This window comes from Pezoporus occidentalis, unplaced genomic scaffold, assembly GCF_034315485.1.
Source record: "Pezoporus occidentalis ecotype Australia unplaced genomic scaffold, CSIRO_AGI_Poc_V1 ctg53, whole genome shotgun sequence".
Taxonomy (NCBI): Eukaryota; Metazoa; Chordata; class Aves; order Psittaciformes; family Psittacidae; genus Pezoporus; species Pezoporus occidentalis.
In genome coordinates, this window is record NW_026915866.1 from 4527268 (window position 1) to 4550668 (window position 23401).

The 23401-nt window shown below is 53.3% G+C and overlaps 1 protein-coding gene and 1 long non-coding RNA gene across 2 annotated transcripts; both read left to right on the forward strand.

Annotated features, from left to right (window-relative positions):
- The first annotated feature begins 4789 nt into the window (after positions 1–4789).
- On the forward strand, positions 4790–6596 carry LOC134173454 (uncharacterized). The gene is made up of 3 exons (XR_009968262.1): positions 4790–4934; positions 5632–5690; positions 6268–6596. It is a non-coding gene; the product is annotated as an uncharacterized LOC134173454 (long non-coding RNA).
- Positions 6597–14874: 8278 nt separating this feature from the next.
- ATOH1 (atonal bHLH transcription factor 1) lies at positions 14875–16619 on the forward strand. Its single transcript, XM_062637448.1, has one exon. The coding sequence runs from the start codon at positions 14875–14877 to the stop codon at positions 15754–15756; it is 882 nt and encodes a 293-aa protein (XP_062493432.1). The 3' UTR covers positions 15757–16619.
- Positions 16620–23401: the final 6782 nt, after the last annotated feature.

The window sequence follows — 23401 nt, forward strand, 5'->3', positions numbered from 1 at the left end:
CTGGTCTCTAACCCATTCCTCATCGACTAAGGCAAACCGTTCCGTCGACCTGACTTCATCTAAGGTCTCTGGGGTACAGGGCTCTTCAGGACTGCCTGCAGCAGAGTAGACAGAGACAAAGAAGGCATTCAGTAACTCTGCCATCTCTGCATCTTCTGTCACCAGGGCACCCATCCCGTTCATCAGTGGGCCTACATTGCCTCTGGTGTTAGTTTTGTCTGCCATGTACTTGAAAAAGCTCTTTTTGCTGTCCTTGACCCTTCTTGCCAGGTTTAATTCTAAGGATGCCTTAGTCCTCCTAGCTGCCTTCCTACATCCCCTAGCAGCAGCCTTATATTCCTCCCAAGTGGCCAGCACCTCCTTCCATGACCTATAAACTCTCCTCTTCCACTTGAGCATACCCAGCAATTCCCTATTTAGCCACGCAGGTCTCTTGGCCCTCTTCCTTGACTTCCTACGTGTCGGGATGCTCCGATCTTGAGCACGGAAAAAGCAGTCCTTGAATATCAACCAACTATCTTGGGCCCCTTTTCCTTCAAGCAGCCTTGCCCATGGGATTTCCCCTAGCAATTGCTTGAAAAGGCCAAAGTTTGCCCTGCTAAAGTCCAGGGTTGCAATTCTACTTGGTATTCTACTAGTCCTACCACACAAGATCCTGAACTTCACCATCTCGTGGTCGCTGCAACCAAGGCAGCCCTCAACCGTTACTGCTTCAACCAGATCCTCCTTGTTAGTGAGGATGAGATCCAGCAGCGCTCCTCTCCTGGTTGGCTCATCCACCATTTGCAGGAGGAAGTTATCATCCATACACTGGAGGAACCTCCTGGACTGTGGCTGGGTTGCCGAGTGGTCCTTCCAGCAAACATCAGGGAAGTTAAAATCCCCCACGACGACCACGGCCTGTGACTGTGAGGCCGCTCTCAGCTGCCTGTAGAAGGCCTCGTCAACTTCCTCACCCTGATCCGGGGGTCTGTAACAGACACCTACAACAGTATCGCCCCTGCCAGCCTGCCCCTTAATTCTCACCCACAGACTCTCAACTCGCTCATCATCTGTCCCCGGACAGAACTCGGTGCATTGTAGTTCCTCCCGCACATAAAGAGCAACCCCACCACCCCTCCTGGCTGGCCTGTCTTTCCTGAAAAGGACATAGCCCTCCATGACTATATTCCAGTCATGTGAGCTGTCCCACCACGTCTCTGTAATTGCCACCAGATCATAGTCTCCTGACTTAACACAGGTTTCTAACTCCTCCTGTTTATTTCCCATGCTGCACGCATTGGTGTACAGACATTTCAGGGAGCGAGCTGAGCACACCGATTTCACCCTAGGATTATAGGAGGCCTCCCAGTCTTCATTAATTCTGGAGCGCTGCCCCACTGGGGCAAGCCCAGCTACAACCCCATCCCCCTTCGAATCTAGTTTAAAGCTCTCCAAATGAGCCCTGCTAATTCGTGCCCCAGCATCCTTTTGCTTCTGTGAGACAAACCTTTCTCACTTGACATTGTCCAGACTGGTGCCCTATAAAACCAGCCATTATCAAAGAATCCAAAGCCCTGCCTGTAGCACCAGTCTCGTAGCCAATTGTTCATGAACTGAATCTTCCCATTCCTTCCCACATCATGCTCCTTTTGATGCAGCCCAGGATACAGTTGGCTTTCTGGGCTGTGAGAGCACACTGAAGCCGGCTCATGTTCATTTTCTCATCAACCAACACCCCCAAGTCCTTCTCTACAGGGCTGCTCTGAATCTCTCCTCTGCCCAGCCTGTAGCTGTGCCTGGGATTGCTCCGACCCGTGTTAAACTTAATGGCCTAGTCATTAGTAAGCCTCCAATATCATCAGCCATGATGATTTAACTTGCAGCATCCAGAGTTTGTCTTTAACAGACAAACTTAAAGACAAACAGTTTATCTTTCGTTCTGGCTCTTTACCTTCGGTATATTTCATTCACAATGACATCTTACAGTTTTCTGTCAAGCTTAGCAGGCATTCAGGGGATTTCATTTTATAGTTTCAGAAATACATTGGAAGGAGTCCTCAGCTCATTGCTATGTTAAAAAAAAATTATATCTGAATCCAGATAACTTAAAAATCTTAAAGGAAGTTAGATTATTGAAAGTGACTTGAGGTTAAACTTTAAAGTTTCCTAGTGCAGTAATGCCAGTAGGCTTGTATGTCAGTGGGTACTAAGTGCCTAGCAACAGGGTGCTAGAAGCTTTTATAATCAGGCTACTTTTATTATTTCATAAAATTTCAGCCAAGAGACAAGCTCTGCTTATTTTCTGAGGCAGAGCTGTGGCAAACTGAGGCACTGACCCTACAAGCCCTTATGCACATTACAGGGGATCTAGTAGGGGTTCCCTTAGTCACAGAGATGTTTGCATAATCAGGGTCCTAGTTTTAGGCTACCCCTGATCTGTAAAGTAGTCATGACCTCTTGGGAAGAGCTGTCTTGCTAGCATCAGATGTCATTCATCAGATGTCTGGCATTGTCCCTGTCACTTACTCACAGACACACCTCTCTAAACCTCCAAGGTTTTACATGTATTATGTATTTTCTCTCTATAACAGAGTACATAAAGGTGAAACCTATGTGGTGCTTCCCTTTCTTTAAATAAAAATCCAGTGAAGTAATGGTGTTAAAGACCGTCAAGTATGTCTACTGCTGTAGCTCCACTGGAAATACAAGCCAGCTGTATGTAAACATGAGTTATTTGCCTGGCAGTTCCAGTCATACATTTTGATGCACCAGCTACAAACAGAAAGCAAGCAGTGGAAGAAAACTTACTTATCCCATTCCAAAGAATCACTTATTAAGCTGTTTCTGTTGACCGACAGTGAAATACCTGGAGACAATAAATAGTCCTGCTGCCCCAATCAAGTGAATTACTGTAGCTGTGATTGTAGCTGTCACTGACTCATCAGTTGCAGCATAGCCAGAGCCGGCCTCTTGGGTTTCCCTCCTGTCCTCCCAAAACTACACGCTAGTATTGTTCCCCTAAATAGATCACATTTTTAGGGATCTATTTTTATCCCTCATGTAGGATGCTATGAAGTGATGAGAACGTGAAGCTGGCCTTTCTGTGAACACTCATTGTAGTAGGGTCAATAGGGCATACTCAAGGTTAATACCCCTTTTAAGTTTAATTTCTCAAATCTGCACAAATGTGATGACATGAAAAGTAAACCAGCTTGCTGTGTGCATGCTCCTGGGTGTAGGTAATAAAAAAAATAAACAAAATAGAGCCTCTGAAACAACAAAGGCATCAATAGCCTACACAGCCCTGCTTTACCAATTTAAATCTCAGTCCCAATACCCATGTTTCCTCTTCACTGCAGAGCTGTTTTGGAATAAATCAACTATCTGCTCCTCAGTATGGGTCACAGACAAAGTTTTTGATAAACACTAGAACATGAACACACACTCGTGTGTCACATCAAGACCAGTGGGCAACTGCAAATGCACCATCACAACATATCAGCTTGTCATGTCTCACTGCAGGCATGAGGTCAGAAATAGAATCCACCAAAGGATGGTCAGCGCAGGCAAAGTGATTCACAGGCTAATGAATTTCTAACCAAAAAACTGTACCAATGCCCCACATTACAGGAGCCATGAGTTTCATTAAAAAAAAAAAAAATTACCTTTCAAGACGTATAATTATAAATTTTCTATCTTTCAAGACTTACAAAATCTGCCCCCCCCCCCCATTCCGTTCCTCACAGTGGCATGACACTTTGTGTGTACTACAGTATTTATTTCTGTAAAATTCGTCAGAAAGAAGGAAAGTATTACAGCTGGAAAACTGAACGGTCAAGTCATTAACTACTGTGCTCCAGGTCATGCAGGAAATTTGAAATAGAAACAAGAATTCAGCATAACAGAACCAGTTCGCTGCTCTGTGGAGAAGAATAAATCTTTCTGCCCTGAATGCTCAAGACAAAGACTTTGAAGATAGTGGGGCAAGAGAGGCAAGCAGAGAGCCAAGAGAGGGTTGCACTGCCCGATGGGTTGGCAGTGGGAAGAGGCAAGGGTTGTCCTGTTCACAGGCCAGAGATACACTTTCAACACTGCTCCATCTGCCCCAGCAGTCGTTTCAGATCAGCCTTGGCCCCTTAAAAACTGCAGCAGGGGCTGTTACATACCTACCTGAGGCTCATAAGCAGGTCTACAGAGATGGGAATGTAGATGACACATTTCTCCCTAGCCCCTCCAGAAGTGGTGTGTGAGCCCACCAGCAGTTGGAGAGTGCCATGTATCAGGGCAGGAGACCTTTGCATGCCTGGTTAGCCTCCCACAGCAGTGAGCTTTTCCCAGAGGTGCTGGCAGTGCTGCCCAAAGCAGGGCATATGTGAACAAGCGCAGTGGCCATATGAGCCCCAATACAAATTCCAGGGATCCATAACTACCACACCAGTGGGAAATGAAAGCTACCTGCAACCGAGCAAGCACATGACACCCCCTCCCCACGACATGACAGCTCAGTGGTCCTGGAGATAATTCTACCAGCACTAGTAAGGCCATTTGTTTTGATGTTGCAAGTGGGTGATGCGCCAACACTACATGGGATACGGGACTGCTGCAGAGCACCAAAGCAAACATTAACAACAAACAGCTTTATTTTCAAATCCAGCTATCAGCCATTATAAGACTTCCCCTTCCCAAATCAAAATAAAGAGCTGAAGGCAAACCCATTAATTGACTTGGAGGGGGGGGGTGCACTTGCATGTCTGTAGGAGACAGTCATTTAGCTCCTCTAGTAACCACGGAGCTACAGGTGCTTCCGAGCATTGCTCTCCTCCTCCATGCCACAGCCAGTCCAGCCTCACAAGGTGTGCAAACTGGCTGCTCAGGTATAGCTGCTGCCCAGGAGTACCACACAGATTTCTTTACACATTCCTGTATGTGGGCTGTATATTACAGCCCACCAGGTGAGTGCTCTGTAGCTGGGCTCCCCCAGTTCTGTTTCAGCTCCTTCCACTTCCACCTCCATTTGACCCTCAGCACCGGAGTCAGTGGAGGCCATGGAGAGCAGGAAAAGAGAGGGAAGGGGTGCTTATTTTCAGGGCAAAGATGCTCCCACACTGATTTGGGGGTTCACATCTGGTTGCCCACCAGGACAGCAGAGCTTTGCCTGCCTTTCCCCTCCCTGCAGGGGTGTGGCAGTACCATTGCTATAGGGGGGTGCAGTGTCCCAGTCTCCCACACTGGTACATGACCATCAATGGGACATCACTGGGAAATGTAGCAAGCCAGGGAGGTTGAAAGCAGACCTTTCCTTCTCAGCAGTCCCTTCTAACTACTCAGGCTTTCTTGCTAGCTCTCTTGACTGTGTGTGGGGCACATCATCAGGTGTATCAAAGCCCTCTCTGCAAACATCCATGTAAACCAGCCTCTTATCATATCATAGAATGGTTTGGGTTGGAAGGGACCTTAATGACCCCCCTGCCATGGGCAGGGACACCTTCCACTAGACCAGGTTGCTCAAAACCCTGGCCTTGAACACTGCCAGGGATGGAGTAGCCACAAATTCTCTGAATAGAAAATTGCCCCACCTTGAATCTTAACCTTGGTTGGCACTGAAAGAAAGGCTCAGAGGTGTCTTTTATTCCCCTTACTCAAACACAGAGGGACTCTCCTTTCGGCACCCAGAAGATGCTGTGGTAAGGGAGCCTGGTATGAAGGTGGTGTTATATGACTGCTAGACATTACAAAGCACAGCTGGGAAAAACAAATCAACCCTTCTCACGGGCTGTTTGTGTTATATTTGACTTGCTCTGCCAGTCCAGATTGTGTCCCTGCCAAGTGCCAGGAAAGAAATAAAGAGCAGGGTGGGAGGTGGGCAGCTCTGTGAGTGCATTGTAGGCCTGCCACCGCTGGTAAGCTCGCCCCTCTCCCCCACTGGCCAGGGACATGCCTCTTCACACACACAATGGGGAGGTCTTGTTTGGTTTTGAATATTGCCTGCGTATGAATATTCACTGTGGACCACAGCAAGAGTAATCACAGCTGACCCATGTTGTTACTAATTAATTCTTTTGCTTACACACGGGGGAACAGGAGGAAGAAAGCAAATACTGTGAACAAAGCTAATAATGCGGTTACTTGCTACTCCTGCTATCTGACACGTTTTTAAGGCACAGTCTCTATGGAATGACAGTGAACACAGGGAGAAATTGATGTAGTGTAACAGAAAAGCATGTTTCTTTATGAAATACTGTTCAGGCAACACAGGAATGGTTTGTCTTGCTCTAACTTTTACAGGCCTTTCTGAGTAATCTCTGCTGTTGCTTGAACCGGTTTTACATCTCTGCAGGTGTCGGAGATCACAGGTGAAGTTTTGTTCTCTTCCCCTGCTCTGACAAAACACAATCTCCTGAAACACTTTATATGATAGAAAATAATCCTGTTAGACTCTCTACACAGTACAGAAGGGGTAGCTGATGTGGGGCACAGGGAGGTTTGTTTTTCCTGCATCAAGGTGGAAGATAGGTAGCTGTAGAGCTGATATACCTGGAAATCTGATGTTTGAAAGACATATTTACTGTCTCCAATAAATACCACTGTTATCTTCAGTTTTAAAGGCTTGTTGTATCATCTGGCAAATGTAGGCCTATTCATGTGCATATTAGGCCTGTTATATATTATATGAGTTCTTTGAAAGAGAAAACTTATTCCCATAATATTTCTTCCATAAATATTGACACATGCAAAAAGCTCTCCTTCTCAAACTTACATGGGCTGTTACCCATGACATATAGTGATCTGCTGGCGTAATAATAAAATTAACCTGGCCATATAATGAACCAGCAGGTGCAGTGGTTTTGCACAGGTCTCCATTCAGTGCCCCACAGTCCTTCCTGAGTGAATGGTGGCCAAAAAAGGGGGAAAAGCTGGGAAAACCCCTGCTGGTGGCCCTGGTGACTCAGCTGCTGTAGTCAGAATCCCCCAGTACAGCAAACTTCTATCTACACCTGGCTGGGTTTTCCCCTGATGGAGAGTTTTGGCTTTATTCTGGTTAATTCTCAAACAGTGCTGTTTGGTTCAGTGCTTTTTTTAATGTCAAACAGACTTGGAGGAACCAAATCTGCCCTTCTCTGTTAGCCTGGTTTGAACTTACTGCTTGCTCTGTGCCTCACACATCTGCTGTCTCGGCTGACCACCGCTCTTACTCGCTGGTAGCTTCACGTGGCTCCTGACAGGTGCTGACGACCTCGCACAGGTGAGCTGCACTCGCCGTAGGGAGGGAAGGGAAACGGAGGGAGGAAGCCGGGGTTCAGCCGGCGGGGCCCGGCAGCCATCGTTAACCCTCAGCTGCGCGGGGGCAGCAGAGAGGTTGATTTTGGCGGGGGGAGCGGCGGGCCTGCTCTGCCCGCTGCCGCCCGGATGGTGGCGCTGCGGCACCGCCTCAGGCTCCCGCGCGGTCGCTCCGGCGCTCGAGTCCAGCTCAGGGGGACTGGGGCTCCTTGTCCCGTCGGCTTCTCGGCTGTCCCCCGCCAAGAACTCCCCATCTGCCCTCAGGGTGCGGCCGTCGAGGGGAGCCGCTGAAGGGGAGAGGCATTGAGGGAGCAGCCGTTGTTGCGGGGTCGATGCATTCAGGCGGTTCGCGTGGAGCCGTGCGCGGCCACGGTGGTCCCGTGGCGGCCGGGGGAGCCCCATTTCCCGGGAGACGGGTCGGGCCGCGCCGCTATGCCGCCGGGATAATGGCGGGGGCCAGCGCCGTGTCACCTCTTGTGTGCACTTTCCAAAGAGGAGCCCGGGCGTGGCGAATGGGACACAGACCGCCATTGTGCCGGCGACACTTTAATCGCCGACACCTACAATATTCAACCTGTTGCCGGCAGAGGGGCAGCCCCGGGGCGCACACCCCACCCGAGGGGCTCGGGGAAAGGGGGAGAACGGGGACGGGCCGGTGGGCTTCACCACTGTCTCACCAGGGCAGGGGGCTGGGGGCGCATCTGATGGTGCACGTCCTGGGCGCTGCAAACCTCCAGGCCCGTTGAAGCGGGTGCCCTGACCAAGGCAGACCTGTCTTGCTGTGAAAGAGATTCATGTTTGCCCATGCCGCAGCCTGCAGCAGGCATGGAGGGACCACCGGAGACACCAGGATCTTGTTTAGCAAAGCAGCTCTTGCTGGATGTTGCTTGCATGCTGCCTTCGAGGCAAGACGTGGTCTCCTCATGCTCTCACTGGGATGCAAATGCACACAGGTCTGCCTCAAAACTAATGTCTAGTGGCATGGATGCAGCAGCTGTGCTGAAGCAAGAGGTGGGGTTTTGTGCTCGTAAATGAGGGAGGTGGGATGGTGACTGCTTCTGCCATTCCTCCTGCCAAAGCCGAGTGCTTGGGTGCTGAAACGGAACACTTGTGCAACGCACACAAGGGATGTCACATGCACTGTGAGAGCTGTACAGTCAGGTTAGTGAAAACGGGGGTTCCTGGCCTCTGCAGGCCCTCAGCTGTCTCTAATCTCGCTTCCTGCCTTAGCGTATCCCTTGCACACTGAAGGTGAACATTAGGCTTCACCCTGTGGAAATTCCTAAAACTTTCATGGAGCTCAAGACAATCTGCTTGCACAGTAAATAGAAATGCTTAGTCTATAGCAAGTCTCTCTCCAGCTCCGGAGCAATCACATCCTGCAGCTTGGGGGTATGCCAGGGGTACAGATCGTGCCACAGGCAGGGTTTAGCAAGTCTGCTGCTGCAGAGGGCTGCTTCCAAAGAGTTACAGCACTGCAACTGAGCACCCGTTGCCTCTGAACACAGCCAAAGAGGACACCTGTAGCAGGCACTACAAACAAAACAAAGGAGAAAAGGAATTACTCGGGTTCTACTTTCTTAACAAGTTTTCAGAATTTCTTAAAACATCCTAATTTACAAGGTAGCAGGCCAGATGAAGATGTCCTCGGAGGGGTTTGCTTTTCACAGCCTTTCACAGGCACAGTTCCTGAAAGTTCAATTGGTTCTGTGTTGTGCTGGAAATTGAGTGTTCCTAGAAGTCCTTGTGCTCTTTACCATCAGGGATTAAATAGAAGGATTTCCTGTGCATGGCAAGGTAGTATATTTTTTCTTGGCTGACAGGCGTTTCTTCCGTGGGGAAGTACTGCCCGCTCTGGGGATTGGATGGCAGGTGCACATCAGCACCAGGCTGGGTCCATTCACTTGTGTTTCTCCCCTTAGGACCGCTGTTCTCTGCATTGTTTTGGCTTCTGCAACTGTAAATATTTACTCTTTGCACTGTAGAGGCCATCTCTCCTCAGGAGACCAGCAAAGGTTCAAATTCCAGGCTGGCATTTCCACTGCTAAGAAACCTTCAGGGCTGCCTGATTGCCAAGAGGTTTGTAGGTTATGGATGTAAGAACACGATGTTAAACGCCCAGTACAATTGAAGCACCCCCCCATGCTCCCAGGTTACTGCTCTAGTAGTGCTGTTGTTGAGAGTCAATGCAGACAGTTTAAAATGTCAGATTTTTTCCTGTTTTCCTCTTGCTTACTTGTCAGCTGTTGGTTTTTTCCCACTTGTCCACTGAAATATGTTACTACTGTGCCACAAAGAGTCTGCAACCTAATCTTTTAGTTTATACTTTATGACTAGAAAAGACAAAATCTAGTACCAGCAATTCTACATGCTTAGAAATCTGGAGTACTTACACTCCCCGAGATCTTGAGCAAGAGACGTTGGGAACAAGTGGAGGTGACCATATATGATTTGAAGGGAATGTATTGTCTTAGTGGATGGATGGATGGATGGATGGATGGATGGATGGATGGATGGATGGATGATCAATTCTCCGATGTTAAACCAGATGAAGTGTTGCTCTTGTGCTGTAAAACTGTTGATGGCACTGGTCATTTTCTTGGTTAAGTGATTTGTATCAGTAAAATGTATTAAGCAACAGCCTAATGAAAGCATGCTGGTCAACTCTTGGTTTTAAAGCACCTTTTAAGGAGGGACAGTAGTGTTCTGTTGTTGCTCATTTAAAGAGTTGCTCATTTAACATCGCTATTAGAAGACAATAGTGGCTGGCGGATACAGAAGGTATAAAGCCTCTGACACAGGTCCCTTGGGTCTGATACCAGTGTTTCCATTGCATTAAAGTAGTTCTGAACTGCAAGCAAAAGCTTCCAATTCTGTGCAGGGTATAATTATTTTTAAGTCATTAACTAGTTCTTCTTTCCCCAAGAGCTTAGCTCTGGGGTATACTTGGTAATGCAGATCCTAAAAGCTGCCTGCCTAAGCCGTTTCCAGCTCTTGTGGTTACAGTTTCTGTCAGAAGCAGTAGCCAAGCAAATGCAAACCTCTGTGCCCCTGCGATCAGAGCTCCCAAGTTCAGTACAGGACGAAACTGTTTGCTGCCTGCCAAAGCATGCTCTGTGATTGCCTGGGACCAGGGCAGTGCTTACCAGACCATGGTGACAGCCCAGCAAACCCCTGCGTGGTGGTTTTGGTGGTTTGCATTTGGTTTTCTGGAGGCCTGTTGTTGCAAGTGTCCTGCAGCTGAGTAGTGTCTCAGCTTGCCAGAGCTCTGTGGGACTGAGGTATTTGGCAATTTTAGTAGAAACTCCTTTCCAAGCTGAGTGGAAAAGCAAGAAAGTGCTTAAAATAAAGTGACTAAATGATATTGTTATTAGTGATGCTTCCTTGAATATGAAGGGTCTTATTTTTCCATTATGAGCATAAATTCAATTCTCAGAAACAGTTTCAGCCATTTAAATAAAAGGGCAAAGTGTATGTAGGTATAAATTCCATAGATAAGATTTCCAAATATATTACAAAACTGAATTAATTATGCCTTACAATGACCCCAGGAGGTGGGCAAGTATTGTTACAGGAGTGCTTTGCCTTTCTCTTGGAGGCAGTGGGAGTACTTGTGCTAGAATTAACTGTACAGAGCAGAAAGTGTCTGCTGGGTTAGCCTCAGTGTGCAGGTCTGTGCTGGGTCTTCATGCGGCTAACCATCGCCAGGAAATGGGAGTTGGTTGTATAGACCCTCAAAAAGTCAAAGTGAGTGACGTTGGGTAGTCGGAATGATGTGCCCAGGAACATTGCTCTGCAGAAATGGGGGCACATCTGCTTCAGCAGCATGGTGGTCCTGGTTATTCATGGGTGGAAAGGGGGCAGGTTTCACTAATGCTCGAGTCCATTGTGATGTTCCAAGTACCTGGGCTTTTGCATTCCTTGTGGTTGGCACTTCTCACGTGTATTTAGAACATACTTGACAGTAAAGCATCAGGCACTGAGCACAGAAGGAGTCTTAAGAAAGACTTGCTGCTGGACCCTCCTCTGCTTTAACCTCACCTGCTCTAAATAATGTAAATATGAATACTTTATTTGGGTGAATATTCTGATGGTGCGGTTGATGACACTGAAAACTATTAGGCTGTGCATGGGTCTGTATGTGTCTGTGATAGCTCACTGTTGTAGCTTTTAGATGGGGTGATGGGGTTTGTCATCCAGGGTGTAGGTCAGTTATGAGGTAGGCAGGAATGGACCTTCCCTCCTCTTGCTGGAGGCCTGGGCAGGTGGTGGTTGAGATTCAGTGAGGATTACCTGACCTCGGTGAGTGACACAAGTTTGTCTACTTGTGCATTTAACTGCCTGAAGACCAGATCAAAGGCCAGGGGAGGCAAGGAGCGGGTTCCCCGCTTTTCAAAATGAAGGGAGGAAATGAGAGAACAAGTGGAGAAAGTGGGGCAAAGGAAGAGGGAGAATAAAACACTTCCTAAGGGGTAATGGTGCCGACAGAGCAGCCTGCTGATCTCTAAATGGGATTGAATGAGCAATTAGATTGTTGAGCACAATTAAGCTGAGGGCTGACCCGTGTGCTTTGTGTGCTTTGAAAATGTCTCTGGCCATAATGATAGAGGAGGCTTTTTGCAGGTCTGTTCTCCCCCCACACCTTTTGTAACCCATCTTTCTGTAACACTAATATGTGCCTGACCCCGAGCTGTTGCCTCAGCCCTTAACCAGACTAAGGGGGGAGCAGGGGAAAATCTGCATAAAGATATGGGGATAAGTTCAGTTTGTTTTCCTCTGAAAGCTTTGACACTTTCTTAGAGAAAGCAGATTCATTTTCAAGGCTTTCTACATTCCTGCTATTGTACAGTAAGTGTTTCAGGCCGGTGTGCTTGTGTTTCCGACTCCCGTGAAGTTCCCTTTGCGGCAGGGCGTGCCTCGAACCTCTTCAAAAGAACCAACTTCTACAAAAGAAAAAAAGAAACTCAAGTAGGCTTGAACATACAAAGAGAGGGAGAAAGGGAAGAGAAAAGGGCCGGGCAGTGCTGAATACAAAATGAGTTCAGCCAGCCCCAGGAGTTCTTCATCACTTACATTTATCTTATTCTGGGAGAGCAGAGCTAAACCCAGCACTAACATAAACTACCCCTTGCCTTTGACTCCGAGTTCGTGTGCACATACAGCACATATGGGTGTACACAGGGCAAGGGGGGTCAATGAAATATATTTTTCCCCCTCTGAGTAGTGATGTTGGTGGGGAAAATGGTTTTCTGTGTATGCCTTTTCAAAGGCAAACTATCAAGCGAGCCTTGGATGCCTCCAGTTTCAAAGCATGTGCTCACAGAACACACACTTGGAAAATAAGCAGCCAGTAGTGTTTCTCAACTGGGCTGAGGAGCATGCCAGGGTACAGGCTGAGCTTCCCCTGTGCTCCATAAAATCACTACGTTCCTGTTAAGGGAAGCCTCCAGCACCTGCTGTGAGTGGATCTACCCAGAGATCAGGGCGCCTCCTGGGCACCAGTTGCCCCACATCCACAGGGGATGCTAATGGGATGCCGCTCTCCTCCTCCCTGCCCGGGGTTTTGGCCAGGTAGCCCTGGAAAGCGGGTGGCTTGTAAGCTGGAGGACTGGGTCTGTGTCAGCCTCATAATCAGGAGCAAGGCATTCGAGGCTTCAGCACCGCTGTCCCTATGCCTCAAGCTCACTAAGCTTCTGAGAGTGTGTGGCAGCAGCTGCTACTTGGCAAAGCTCCCACTCAGCTCCAAGCATTGTCCCGTGGTCCTTGCATCGAGTGGGTCAAAGCTGCAGTGCCCAGCACTGGGAAGAGGGATGAGGCAAGTACAGCAGACTCCTCACAAAGCAAGCCTGGATCACCAGGACCCAGTCAGGGAATGTGCAGTGCCTGGGGACAGAAAGACAAGTCGAAGGGTTAGGTATTTAGCTAGCAAACAGAACCGTTCAGCACGGTTGAAAGAGGATTTCTTATTTTATTTAAATTATCAAAGCATCTCTGTGTGTGCAGTACTAGGAGCTTATAAAAGTTGCTGCTGGATATGAACAGACGGCCTGCCAATGTCACAGATAATACACGGAAACAAGGCATAAACTCCTGCTGCTGCTTATCTTTCTTGCTAAGTAAAAGTTTTCATTTTGATCAGAATTTGACAACTTTTTTTTTGCGGTGGGGGGGTCCAGCAGCATAATTGCAAGCAGAAAAGAACAGCGAAGGCTCGCTTCGGTTTCCCTTCATAGAAAGCGGACCCCGAGCACCCCGTTTGCGCGGTCGAACACATCCAGCTGTTGGTGGAAGGTGGGTCCCAGCCTCGGAGGCGCTCAGAGCGGCGCAGCCAGCTCCGCACACTCACGAGGTTGCTCATTTTATGTCACGGCCGCACGGCCCTGAGCTGCTGCGCTCCCTCCTCGGCTTGCCAGTTACTCACGTTTGAAAAAACGTATCTACCTCATACTGTGCCCATCACTTTGTTCTCAATATGCCTATTCACACGGTAAATCTCCGCTCTTCCCCGAGAGCGGGCGGCGGCGGGGAGGCTGCGCGGAAGAGGAGTTAAGATGCGTACCCGGAGTTGCTTCCCTCTCCGCCACCTTTGGGGAGCCATTGTCGGCCGAACAAAAGAACTTGCTTGCGGGGAGACCGGGACCCCCCGAAACCGGGGCAGCTCCCGGTGCGGTGCAAATGTGCTGTCCCGGCTGCGGATCCCGGCTGCTCGTCTGTCCCCGGTGAACCGCTTACTCTGACCGAGGGTGCACACGTGTTCGCGCCGTACATAACCCCCCGCGAAGCGGCGCAGCGTGCCGCCCGGGGAACGGGCTGCCTGGGCACCCCGCGGCAGCGGCCCGGACAGCGCTGCGCTCCACCAACTCGGGAAAAGCCGCGGCTGCCGGGGCGAGTCGGGACACCCGGCTACCCCGGACGCGCCCGGAGGGAGGGCATTCACCGGAGCCCTCGGGCGGGGAGGGACGCTGGTGCCCATCTTGCCCGGCGCGACGGAGCGTCCTCGGCGGTGGCAGTGCGGGGAGGACGCGCTGCCACCAGCACCGGTTTCCGCTGCCCGGTGCGGGACGCATCGCTGCCAGTGCGCTTCGGGACACACACACACACACACACACGCACGCACACACATGCACGCACGCACGCGCGCACACGCACCCCCTTCCCCGAACGCTGTTGCGTGCGGGGCGTCCGCCAGGCTCGCGCCTGCCCGGGCGGGGCGAGACCGCGCGTGCCGCCGGCCGAGGCTCACCCCGGTCGCCATCCCCACACCCCCCCCTCCATCCCCAACCTCCGCTCTCCCGCCCCGCGCGCCATTGGCTCACCGCACGCGCCGGCCCCCGCGCGCGCGCCATTGGCCGCGCCGACACGCGACCGGCGCGAGTGGAGGGCGGGCTGCGGGAGGGGTGGGGCGCGAGGGAGGAGAAAGAGGGGGGTGAGGGGGGAACGCGGGGGGGGGACCCCGGCGCGTGCCGCTCCTTAAAGGGGGGCGCGGCGCCCGGCCGACACCGGAGACGTCGGGGCGCCACGCGCGAGGCGGCCTGCCACGCCGCGAGCCGCCCCCGCTACACCCCCCCCCCCTCTCCCGCCCCGCATGTGCGCGCGGCGCCCGCGCTGAGAGCCATGAGCCTGCCGCGGGGCGCGTGGGCCGAGGACGCGCGGGAGCGCGGGGCGCCAGAGCCGGCGTCGGTGCCGGAGCCCGGCGGGTGCGGGTTCGGCGCGGGCTGGCTGGGCGTGTGCTGCGCCGCGCGCCTGCCCGCCGCCTCGCCGCGCTACCTGATGCCCTCCGCCGAGGAGGAGGAGGAGGACGCGGCCGAGCTGGTGGGCGGCGCGGCGCGGGGCGGCGGGAGCAGCCCCGGCGTGGCGCGCGGGGCAGCGGCGGCAGTGGGTGGCGGGCGGCCGCGGGGCGGCGGCGGCCCCGGTCTGCGGGCGCAGGTGAGCGGCGTGCAGAAGCAGCGGCGGCTGGCGGCCAACGCGCGGGAGCGGCGGCGGATGCACGGGCTGAACCACGCCTTCGACCAGCTGCGCAATGTCATCCCCTCCTTCAACAACGACAAGAAGCTCTCCAAGTACGAGACGCTGCAGATGGCGCAGATCTACATCAGCGCCCTAGCCGAGCTGCTGCACAGCCCCGCAGGCACCCCTGACACCCCCGGCAAACCCGAGCACCGCGGGGCTCCCTTCGAGCCGCCCTGCGCTGCCGGGGCCGGGCCGCCGCCGGCACAGCCGCCGGGGCCCCCCAGAGCCTCGCCTCCCGGTCACGGCAGGACTCGCTTTCCCCCTCCGCCGTCAGCGGGTGGGTACTCGGTGCAGCTCGACCCGCTGCACTTCCCCTCCTTTAGCGAGGGCGCCCTGCTGGGACAGAGAGCCCCTTCCCCCGCCCTCCTCATGCCTCAACCCGGGCAGCCGCCGCAGGAGAGGAGCAAAACGTCGCCCCGGTCCCACAGGAGCGACGGGGAGTTCTCCCCCCGCTCCCACTACAGCGACTCGGACGAGGCCAGCTAGGGCCGGGGCGCCGACCCCAGCACCTCCCGGGCGCCCCTCTGGGCACGGACTCCGCCGCGCGGTGGAGCGGCCATCCAGGAGGCATCGGCTGCCTTCGGGCACTGTGAGATGCTCCCGGCTTCTCCCTCCCCCGGCGACTCCTGGGTTTGTCCGTCCAGGGAAGTGGCTGTTAGCGAGTGACTGTGCCCGCCCTGTCTGTCAGGGTTGGTTGATTTTCTCGTTTTGTTTTCCTTTCTCGTTTCAAGTTTTAGTTACCGCTTTTAAAGTTTCTTTTGCCTAGAAGTCGTTGCCGTTCCCTCCTGCCAACACGCCACCTTGCAGCGCGGAGCTTGGCTTGCACCGCCGGCGAGCAGGTGATGCTCAAGGAGAATTTAATCTGGCCCCTCTGCCGCTGCCCGGCGGACGGCGATGTCGCCGTCCCCCTCCCTTCAGGGCAGCGGTCCTGCCCTGAGTCGTATCGCTGTGGAAGCACATGCACACACACACACAAATAGCGCACCGTCGTGTCCTGAAAATAGCGGAGAAAAGATGGAAATTCCTTAGCGCACCACGTCGGCGTCTTTTGGGGGGAAACTCCGCGCAAGCACTTTATCAGCGGCTGGAGGTGCGGTTTCAAGAGGACTGAATGACTGAATGCCAATCCGAGACCGATATTTAATTAAGCCACTTAATCCCAACCCTCTCTTAAAAACGAAAACAGTTTTGTCGTGTCAAACTTTTATGTCCGTTTTACTTTGCTTTTGTGATAAATAGGAAACGTATTTATTATGGAGTGTTCGCTACTATTTCTGCTTCCCCTTAAAAAAAAAAAAAAAATCCCCACCTTTTCTACGACAAGAATCGTTTATTTTCATTTTAGCAAAGCCAGCTGCCATTGTTTTATGTATTTTAATTTTTTTTTTTTTTGAGATCAAATAAACCTGGAAATAAATTTAAAAACACAAAACCAGCCTGCAAGCGCGGTCGGGTTCAGCTTTTCTCCTCGCACGCCCGAAGCTGGGCCGGTGTCAGAACCGGGCGGATATGCCCCGGGCAGACTTGCCGCTCTGTCTCCGGGCAAAGGGGCCGTGGGGTCTGTGTCCCGCAACAAGTGCGGGGCTCGGGGCTCTGGGCTGTCTCCGCACCGTCGCCGCTCGAGTCCTATCGTTCCCTTCTCCCCGCCCTTCCTCGGTCGGGACATGAGCCGGTCGCCCCACTGAGTCTCGTCTGTCCCGCGGGGGTCAGCGTAAGCACTTGGAAAAGGGTTAGGAAAGCTGGCATGATTTGGGGGACACGCGAGCAGCGCGGTGGGTCCCGGGGGGAGCAGGATGTGGCCCCTGGGCTGGGGTTAAACCCCGGGGGGGTGGAGGTGGTGGTGGTGATTCTTTGCCCAGCCTGCCCGTGGCACCGGACCCGGGGCTAAACGGAGCCGTGGCGAGGTCCCGCTGGGTTCAGCAGGTGACACCGGGGAGATGGGGATTGTCCAGGGAGCGGAGCCCTCGAGAGCGTCGCTTTCTCCAGCAGACAGGGCACCTGCACCCAGTAACCCGGCGGCCGCCCGGCCCTGCCGCCGCCGCCGCCCCGTACCTGCCGAAACTGAGACGGCGTACGGCCCCGTAGGGTGAAAAGGTCACCCTACTGATGGGTAGGGTCAGTTTCCCTCCTAAACCCCACCAGCTTTCCCCAGGTGGGTCACCTTTGGCTTACAGTATTTATTTATGGGCTCTGGGAGCCGGTCTCACTTTACATAGGGAGCACGTGTGGGCTCCTAGCACTGGAGTGATGCGGCGGAGCACAGTATCACTGGTTTGGGGTGCTGTGCTCCAGCCACAGCGCAGCACTCCGTGACCGAAGGTCTTTATCTTCTTCTTTTTCTTTTTAACACTTCTTTGAAAGAGATACCCCGCCGCATTTCCATGTTAAGGTTCAGCTATAGCGTTTGCATAACAACCGCCTGGCAGCCCCCCTCTCTTCCACTCCGTTAACAAGCTGTAATGTATAGCTGCAGGTTGCTATAATCTCATTAATATTTTGGAAACTTGAATATTGAGTATTTCAGACTGCTCATTCCCCATATGCCGGGCCACTCCCGCTATGCTGGCTGGTTCCTTTCTCTCCATTATTAGCAATTAGCTCCTACCTTCCAAAGTCAGATCCAAGTATCCAAGATACTAGCGAAGGAATCAACTATGTGTTGCAAGCTAAGCATGCTTAATATCTCCCAAACAAACAAAGAGACAACATTTCTTTAAGTAATGAAGATGGATAAATCGCTTTATTGAGCCCACGACAGTGTTTGTTTTGTACAGACCAGCGCAAAGTTTTTTTAACAAGAGCGGGGACGCGCTCCAGCTCCTGGAAGCGGTTTCGCCCCCTTTGCTTCGTGGGGTTTTATCGTTTTAAACGGGCTTTTATTTGAAAGGGCGAGTCAGATGCGCACTATCCGAGCGTTAAATTTTGGCTGAACGCTAAATATCCTCCGGAGTGTGCGAAACCATCGCAGAGGGGGAGGTCTTTTGGGGAGTGGGGGCCCGCCTTTGTGAGAGGCGCACGGCAGCTCCGCTGCCTTCCGAGCCGCAGCCGCGGGGTCTGGTGCGGGGCTCTACCTGCCCGGTTCGGCGGCGGCGTTAGCGCGGGGGTTTCGGGCGTCGAGGCGTGGTGGTGCCAGGTTTGCCAGGGCGCATCGCTGCCTTGCAGTTCCCCGGCTGCTGTTTGCTCAACCTCTGGCCTCGGGGAGGGAGGAGGGAGGGAAGGGGAGAAAGGGTTAAACCCGGAGAGGGGAGACCAGAAAAGCGCAAGGACCACGGAGGAGGGGGTAGGGGGGAGCTGGTCGTGGGGCCAGTGTTTCTTAATTAGAGCGGGGCGGACAATGCGATGGGGCGGACAATGGGGGGGGGCTGGGGGACGGGAGGGAGGGGGGTCTGGCCTCGCTCCCGGCCGCGGTGCGCCGTGTCTGGAGTGGAGCACGCGTTGTCAGCTGGTGAGCGCAGCGGCCTTTCAGGCGGCTCCCCAGGGAACTGCGCGCCCGCGGTGAGCTCCATCGTCACCCCTCCCCTCCATCATCATCATCATCGGCCTCCTCCTCCTCCGCCGCGGCCCCCCACCCCAGCCGAGCACAACAGCCAGCATTCAAGCCCCCTTTCCTCCCTCCTCTCGCACAACAGCAGCGCAGTGGCAGCCACGCCACCTCCCAGCAACCGGCAGCACGCGAGGGCACCGCCGGGGCACCTGAAAGAGTCAAAGCCAAAGAAAGGGAAGACAAAGGAGGAGAAAGGGATACGCAGGAACGGCCCAGCGTGTCTGCTCCTACAGCGCGGAGAGAGGCAGGCGCCCACCGAGGACGGGCCAGCCCACGCGAAGCCCCGCACGCATGGGCTCGCAAACGCGTGCACACGCTCACGGGGGTCCGAGCCGCTGCAGCAGGGATGGAGACATGCAGTCACACACACCCCACACCCCCCCCCCGCTTCCTATCGCGCAAGAGTTAGGACGCCAGCAGCGTCCCGGCTCCTATCCTCCCCACAGACCCGGGCACCTCCCGGCTGTGCCCCCCCGACACAGGTGACCCCACTTCTGACACTCCCACCCGTGGGCACCGGCCTCTGTGTCCGTGAGGAGCCCTCCTTGTGTCCCGCACCTCCGTCGCATGTGCCCGGGACGTGCCTGGCCCCGGCATAGAAAAATGCTGGAAAGGGATGGGGGGCGCCTCGCTTGTGGGTGAGGAGGGGATCCCGCATCCCGGCGTGGGGAGCATCCCCTCCGCGAGCAGATCAGCCCCGCGTCGCTCAGCCTGGGGCGCAGAGCGGCCGGCGCACCCCAGGGGCAAGTTGTGCGGCCCTGGCACTGGCCAAGTACAAGAGACTTTACCCGGAGCTGGGTGTACACCGAGACCGGGGCCTGAACGGCGGTGCGCATCTGACAGCGCTCCGAGAGCGGAGGTCTGGCCCCGGAAACACATACGCTGCTTTTTTGTCACCCCCCGTTTGACTTGAGACTGACTCTCCAGAAGCCCTTTCTCCCGAGCTAGTGCCCAGCCCGGGGAGCTGGATGGTGGATGTCCCCCCTTCTGCCGTCGTTGGCCACGTCCCGGCTGCCCGGCGCGGGAGGACGCAGAGGCCCCTTCTGAAGTGCTATCGAATGGCACAGGATGCCTTTGGGAGCCCGGCCAAGGCGTGTCAAAGACGGTTTGAGCGGCAAGGCATTTAAAAGCTACAATGGGTGGCTTTCTGGCGTGTGCTCCTCTCCCTCCCCGCTTCGGACCGGGAGGAGGAAGAAGGCGATTTTAGCGAGCTACTGCAGGGATGGGTAGGATCCCCCCTGGCGCCGCAGCCCGCTGCCGCAGCTGGGAGCTTCCATGTGGGCGCCAGGCTCCCCTGCCGGTTCCCGCTGCCCTCCGAACCCCAGCTCGGTTTAACCGAGGATGCTCGAGGTGTGTGTGAGGGGTGTCGACCCGCCGCACCTTCTTCAGCACGGCGGGTACCGGGGCTGGCCATGGGACCTTGTGCCGAGATGGGGATGGGCTCTGTAGCGCTGCCAGGGAAAGCGAGATTTGGGAGAGGGAGAGCAAATCCACTCCGTTTATGAAGGGCTTTCGTATTTCTCCCAAACTTGTTTCCCTGTTCTCCCCCACCCTCCCTCCTTCGCCCTATTCTCCCCTCTCGTTATCTCCCCTCTGCTCCAATCTTCTCTTCCTTTCCCGGTCCCTTTTTGGGATACAGCCCCCCCCCCCCTTTCCTCCGCTCCCTCGCTCTGTACCGGGGCAGCAGCCCCGCAGAGGCATGCTGCTGCCGCCGCCGGGGTGCCCGGGAGAGCGGCGGGCGAACGGGACCGCTGCACTTTTATGGGGCGGTTAATCAACTGCACATCAGCGAGACAGCGCATCAGCCCATCTGCTTAATATATATTCAGGAGGGCTCCAGCCCTTTTGAAGTCTAATTTCTTCCCCGGGAGAACGCGCCGGGTAATTTACCATCGTTTCACAGGCAGGGCAGCCAGCGGGTTAACCTTTTCCCCAAGCGCTGCCGCTGCGCGTTTTCCTCCCGAGCGATCAGCTTTTAATGCCTCGTCGCCTCACCGCGAACTTGTGAAAGTGCTTCTTAAACGGTACGTGACGCGCTGAAACACGACACCCAGCCCACCGGCGCGGTGTTCGAAAGATCAGTTTGCGGCAAGCAAAAGCCCTCGATCCCACCGGCCCCGCACGTATCATGTCACCTCCATCTACCCGCTAATATTTTTATGTTTCAAGTTCTTTGGTTTTGGGTGTTTTTTTTTCGTTCCCAACCAATGCTCAGCAACGCACTTTTTTATCCAGAGGCAGAAGCAAGAGGTGTATGGGGTGGCAAGCGAGCAGCGCATCACGCATGCCCTTGCCCGGAGGTGCGGGAGGAATTCCTCTCGACGAGCTCCCCGGAGCTGCGGGACCCCGCCATCACTGGTGACAGCTGTGCTGGCTCTACCCCGCCCGGGGGGTGCCCGGTCCCTCTACCCCACCAGGGGCTGATTCGTGTGGGCGCAGCCTGCTCCCAGTCCCCGGGAACTCTCGGGGACGCATCACGAAACCGACCCATCGGAGCTCCCGGAACTCCGGGCAAAGCGTTTCACTGTGCGAGTGTCTGAACTGGCACTGCCAAGCCGGCATGCAGACGCACTGACGAAGCACTTCACTACCGCACGTCCCCCTCCCAGGTGTAAAGTCTTCTTTTTGAAACAAGCCTGTGGGCGTTTAGCAACATCACCTGCTTGCTATAAAACCCCACAGCAATGCTCAGGGACCTGTGCGGGAGCCATCGCCGTGTCCTCAGTTCCCCAAGTGCACATCCTTATCTACTGTCAATATTTTCATCCTGCCCGAGGAGGGATTCTGCTCCGCGGCGGCATCCCGCGGCTCCCCGGGCAGCGGCAGCCACCGCTTCCCCTTGCGCGCAGTGTGAGGAGGCCGACTTTTCTATTTAATTAGTTCTTTATTAAATCCCCCAGCCCAGCTTCTGAAAGAGCCGTGAGCGGTAACGTGTCCTGCAACACCTTTTATCTAAGGCCTCCTTTTTAAAACGGGTCTGTGTGGTCGTGCATTCCCTGTTTTTCACCGTAGAAAGGCCAGTCCTTTTGCCCAAGTGTTTTGCAGGGACACTTTCAGCTGGCGAGCTGCTGGTTTGCACTGAAGTGGGATGCGGGTGCCCCAGAGCAAGAGCTGGGAGCCGGGGGAACAGGATGGATCCCTGTCAGTGGGAGCAGGGCCCTTCTGCACTTCTTCTTAAAAAAAGCAGTGGAAAGCAGGATAAGTACTTCCGTACAACGGGATTTCTTTGGGTTTCCGTTGCTGTGGGCAAAAGTATCATTTTAATGTGTCACATACTCTTTTGTTATTATTTTTCTCGTGCAAGTAATAATGAACTGAACTAAGGGCCAGTGTTATATGAAGGTCCCCTAAAATGCTGACTCTTAGCAAGCTGTGATGATGTGTAAGATGACTGTACTATGTACTCAACCCTACAGAAATAGTAGAGTTGAGAGCTTGACTAAATCTGATGGAGGTGCTGCTTATATAGTACTCAGTACCTAAGCTGTTCTTCAGTGTCCTGAGGAGGTGTTAGCCTGCCTGTGGAGAAGAATCTGAGGCCAAGCAATATTAATCGACTTGCTGAAGACAACAGGCGCCCAGGGCCAAGACAAGGCACAAGTGCAGACTTTGTGCCACTGCTGCCTTCTAGTACCATATGCTTTCTTCCAGTAGCTTCAAAACCATTTCCACTTGCAAGACTTTGTTCAAAGCAAAAGATACTCAGTTTGGGGCTGGCTTTTCACCAGTGGAAAGATGGTTCACGGTACCCCTTGACAGGGTCATCCTCTCCCATCATCCAGGGAAGCAAGATGCAGAGCAGATGCCTTGTCCCAGGTGTAGCCTGTTATTTAAGGTAGGTTGGAAGGTAGGAGAGGTGGAGTTTTCTGTTGCAGGGTAAAGCTGAGCAACACCTTGGAGGGATGGCAACTGGGTGCAGATTTCTGCCAACATAATCATTCTCCGGACCCATAGGTTGTTCCCTCATGAAGTTTGATGAAGAGTACCTGGAGGTGAACCAGCTGAAACTGGGCTGTGCAAATTGTTCCTGTTCAAGCTTCCTGTCTGATGTGGGTGAGAGTATGGGCCTGAGGTAGTTTTCTTTACTGTCTATGTGAGAAGGTAAGGTACGGTCTGATGTGCAGCTCATGCAATACCCACCAGCGTTGGTTGCCTCTCAGGTAGGAAGAATATCTGTTGTTATTCTGAAATTACCAGTGTTGTGATATTTGTAGTGAAGCTGTGATCAGTCCAGTCAGACTTGCATTGTCACCTTACACTACTTATCACGATGTCTTGGAAAAATACTCTCACAGGAGACTTACATATGAATTTTCTCTGGTCATGAAGACTTCTGGATGAAGTCACTTATACCTCTATTACTTGGCTAGTGAAGCATCCAAATAACCCTCTTCTCTACCTTGCAGTTAGGTGATTTTCTCTCTGCATTGCAACATATCCTGAAAGCTTTTTGTTTAAAAAGGTTTGAATAACTGAAGTGTGGTGCTATAAGGGTGGAAACTGGGACCCGTGGGCTCTGAATTACCATTTCCTGTTAAGAAGGGTAGTGAAAGCTCAGAAGTGTTGCTGGCTGTAACTTCGGGGCTA

Excerpts from the sequence above, each read along its gene's own strand:
- ATOH1 (XM_062637448.1), top strand. The coding sequence starts at position 14,875 with ATGAGCCTGCCGCGGGGCGCGTGGGCCGAGGACGCGCGGGAGCGCGGG.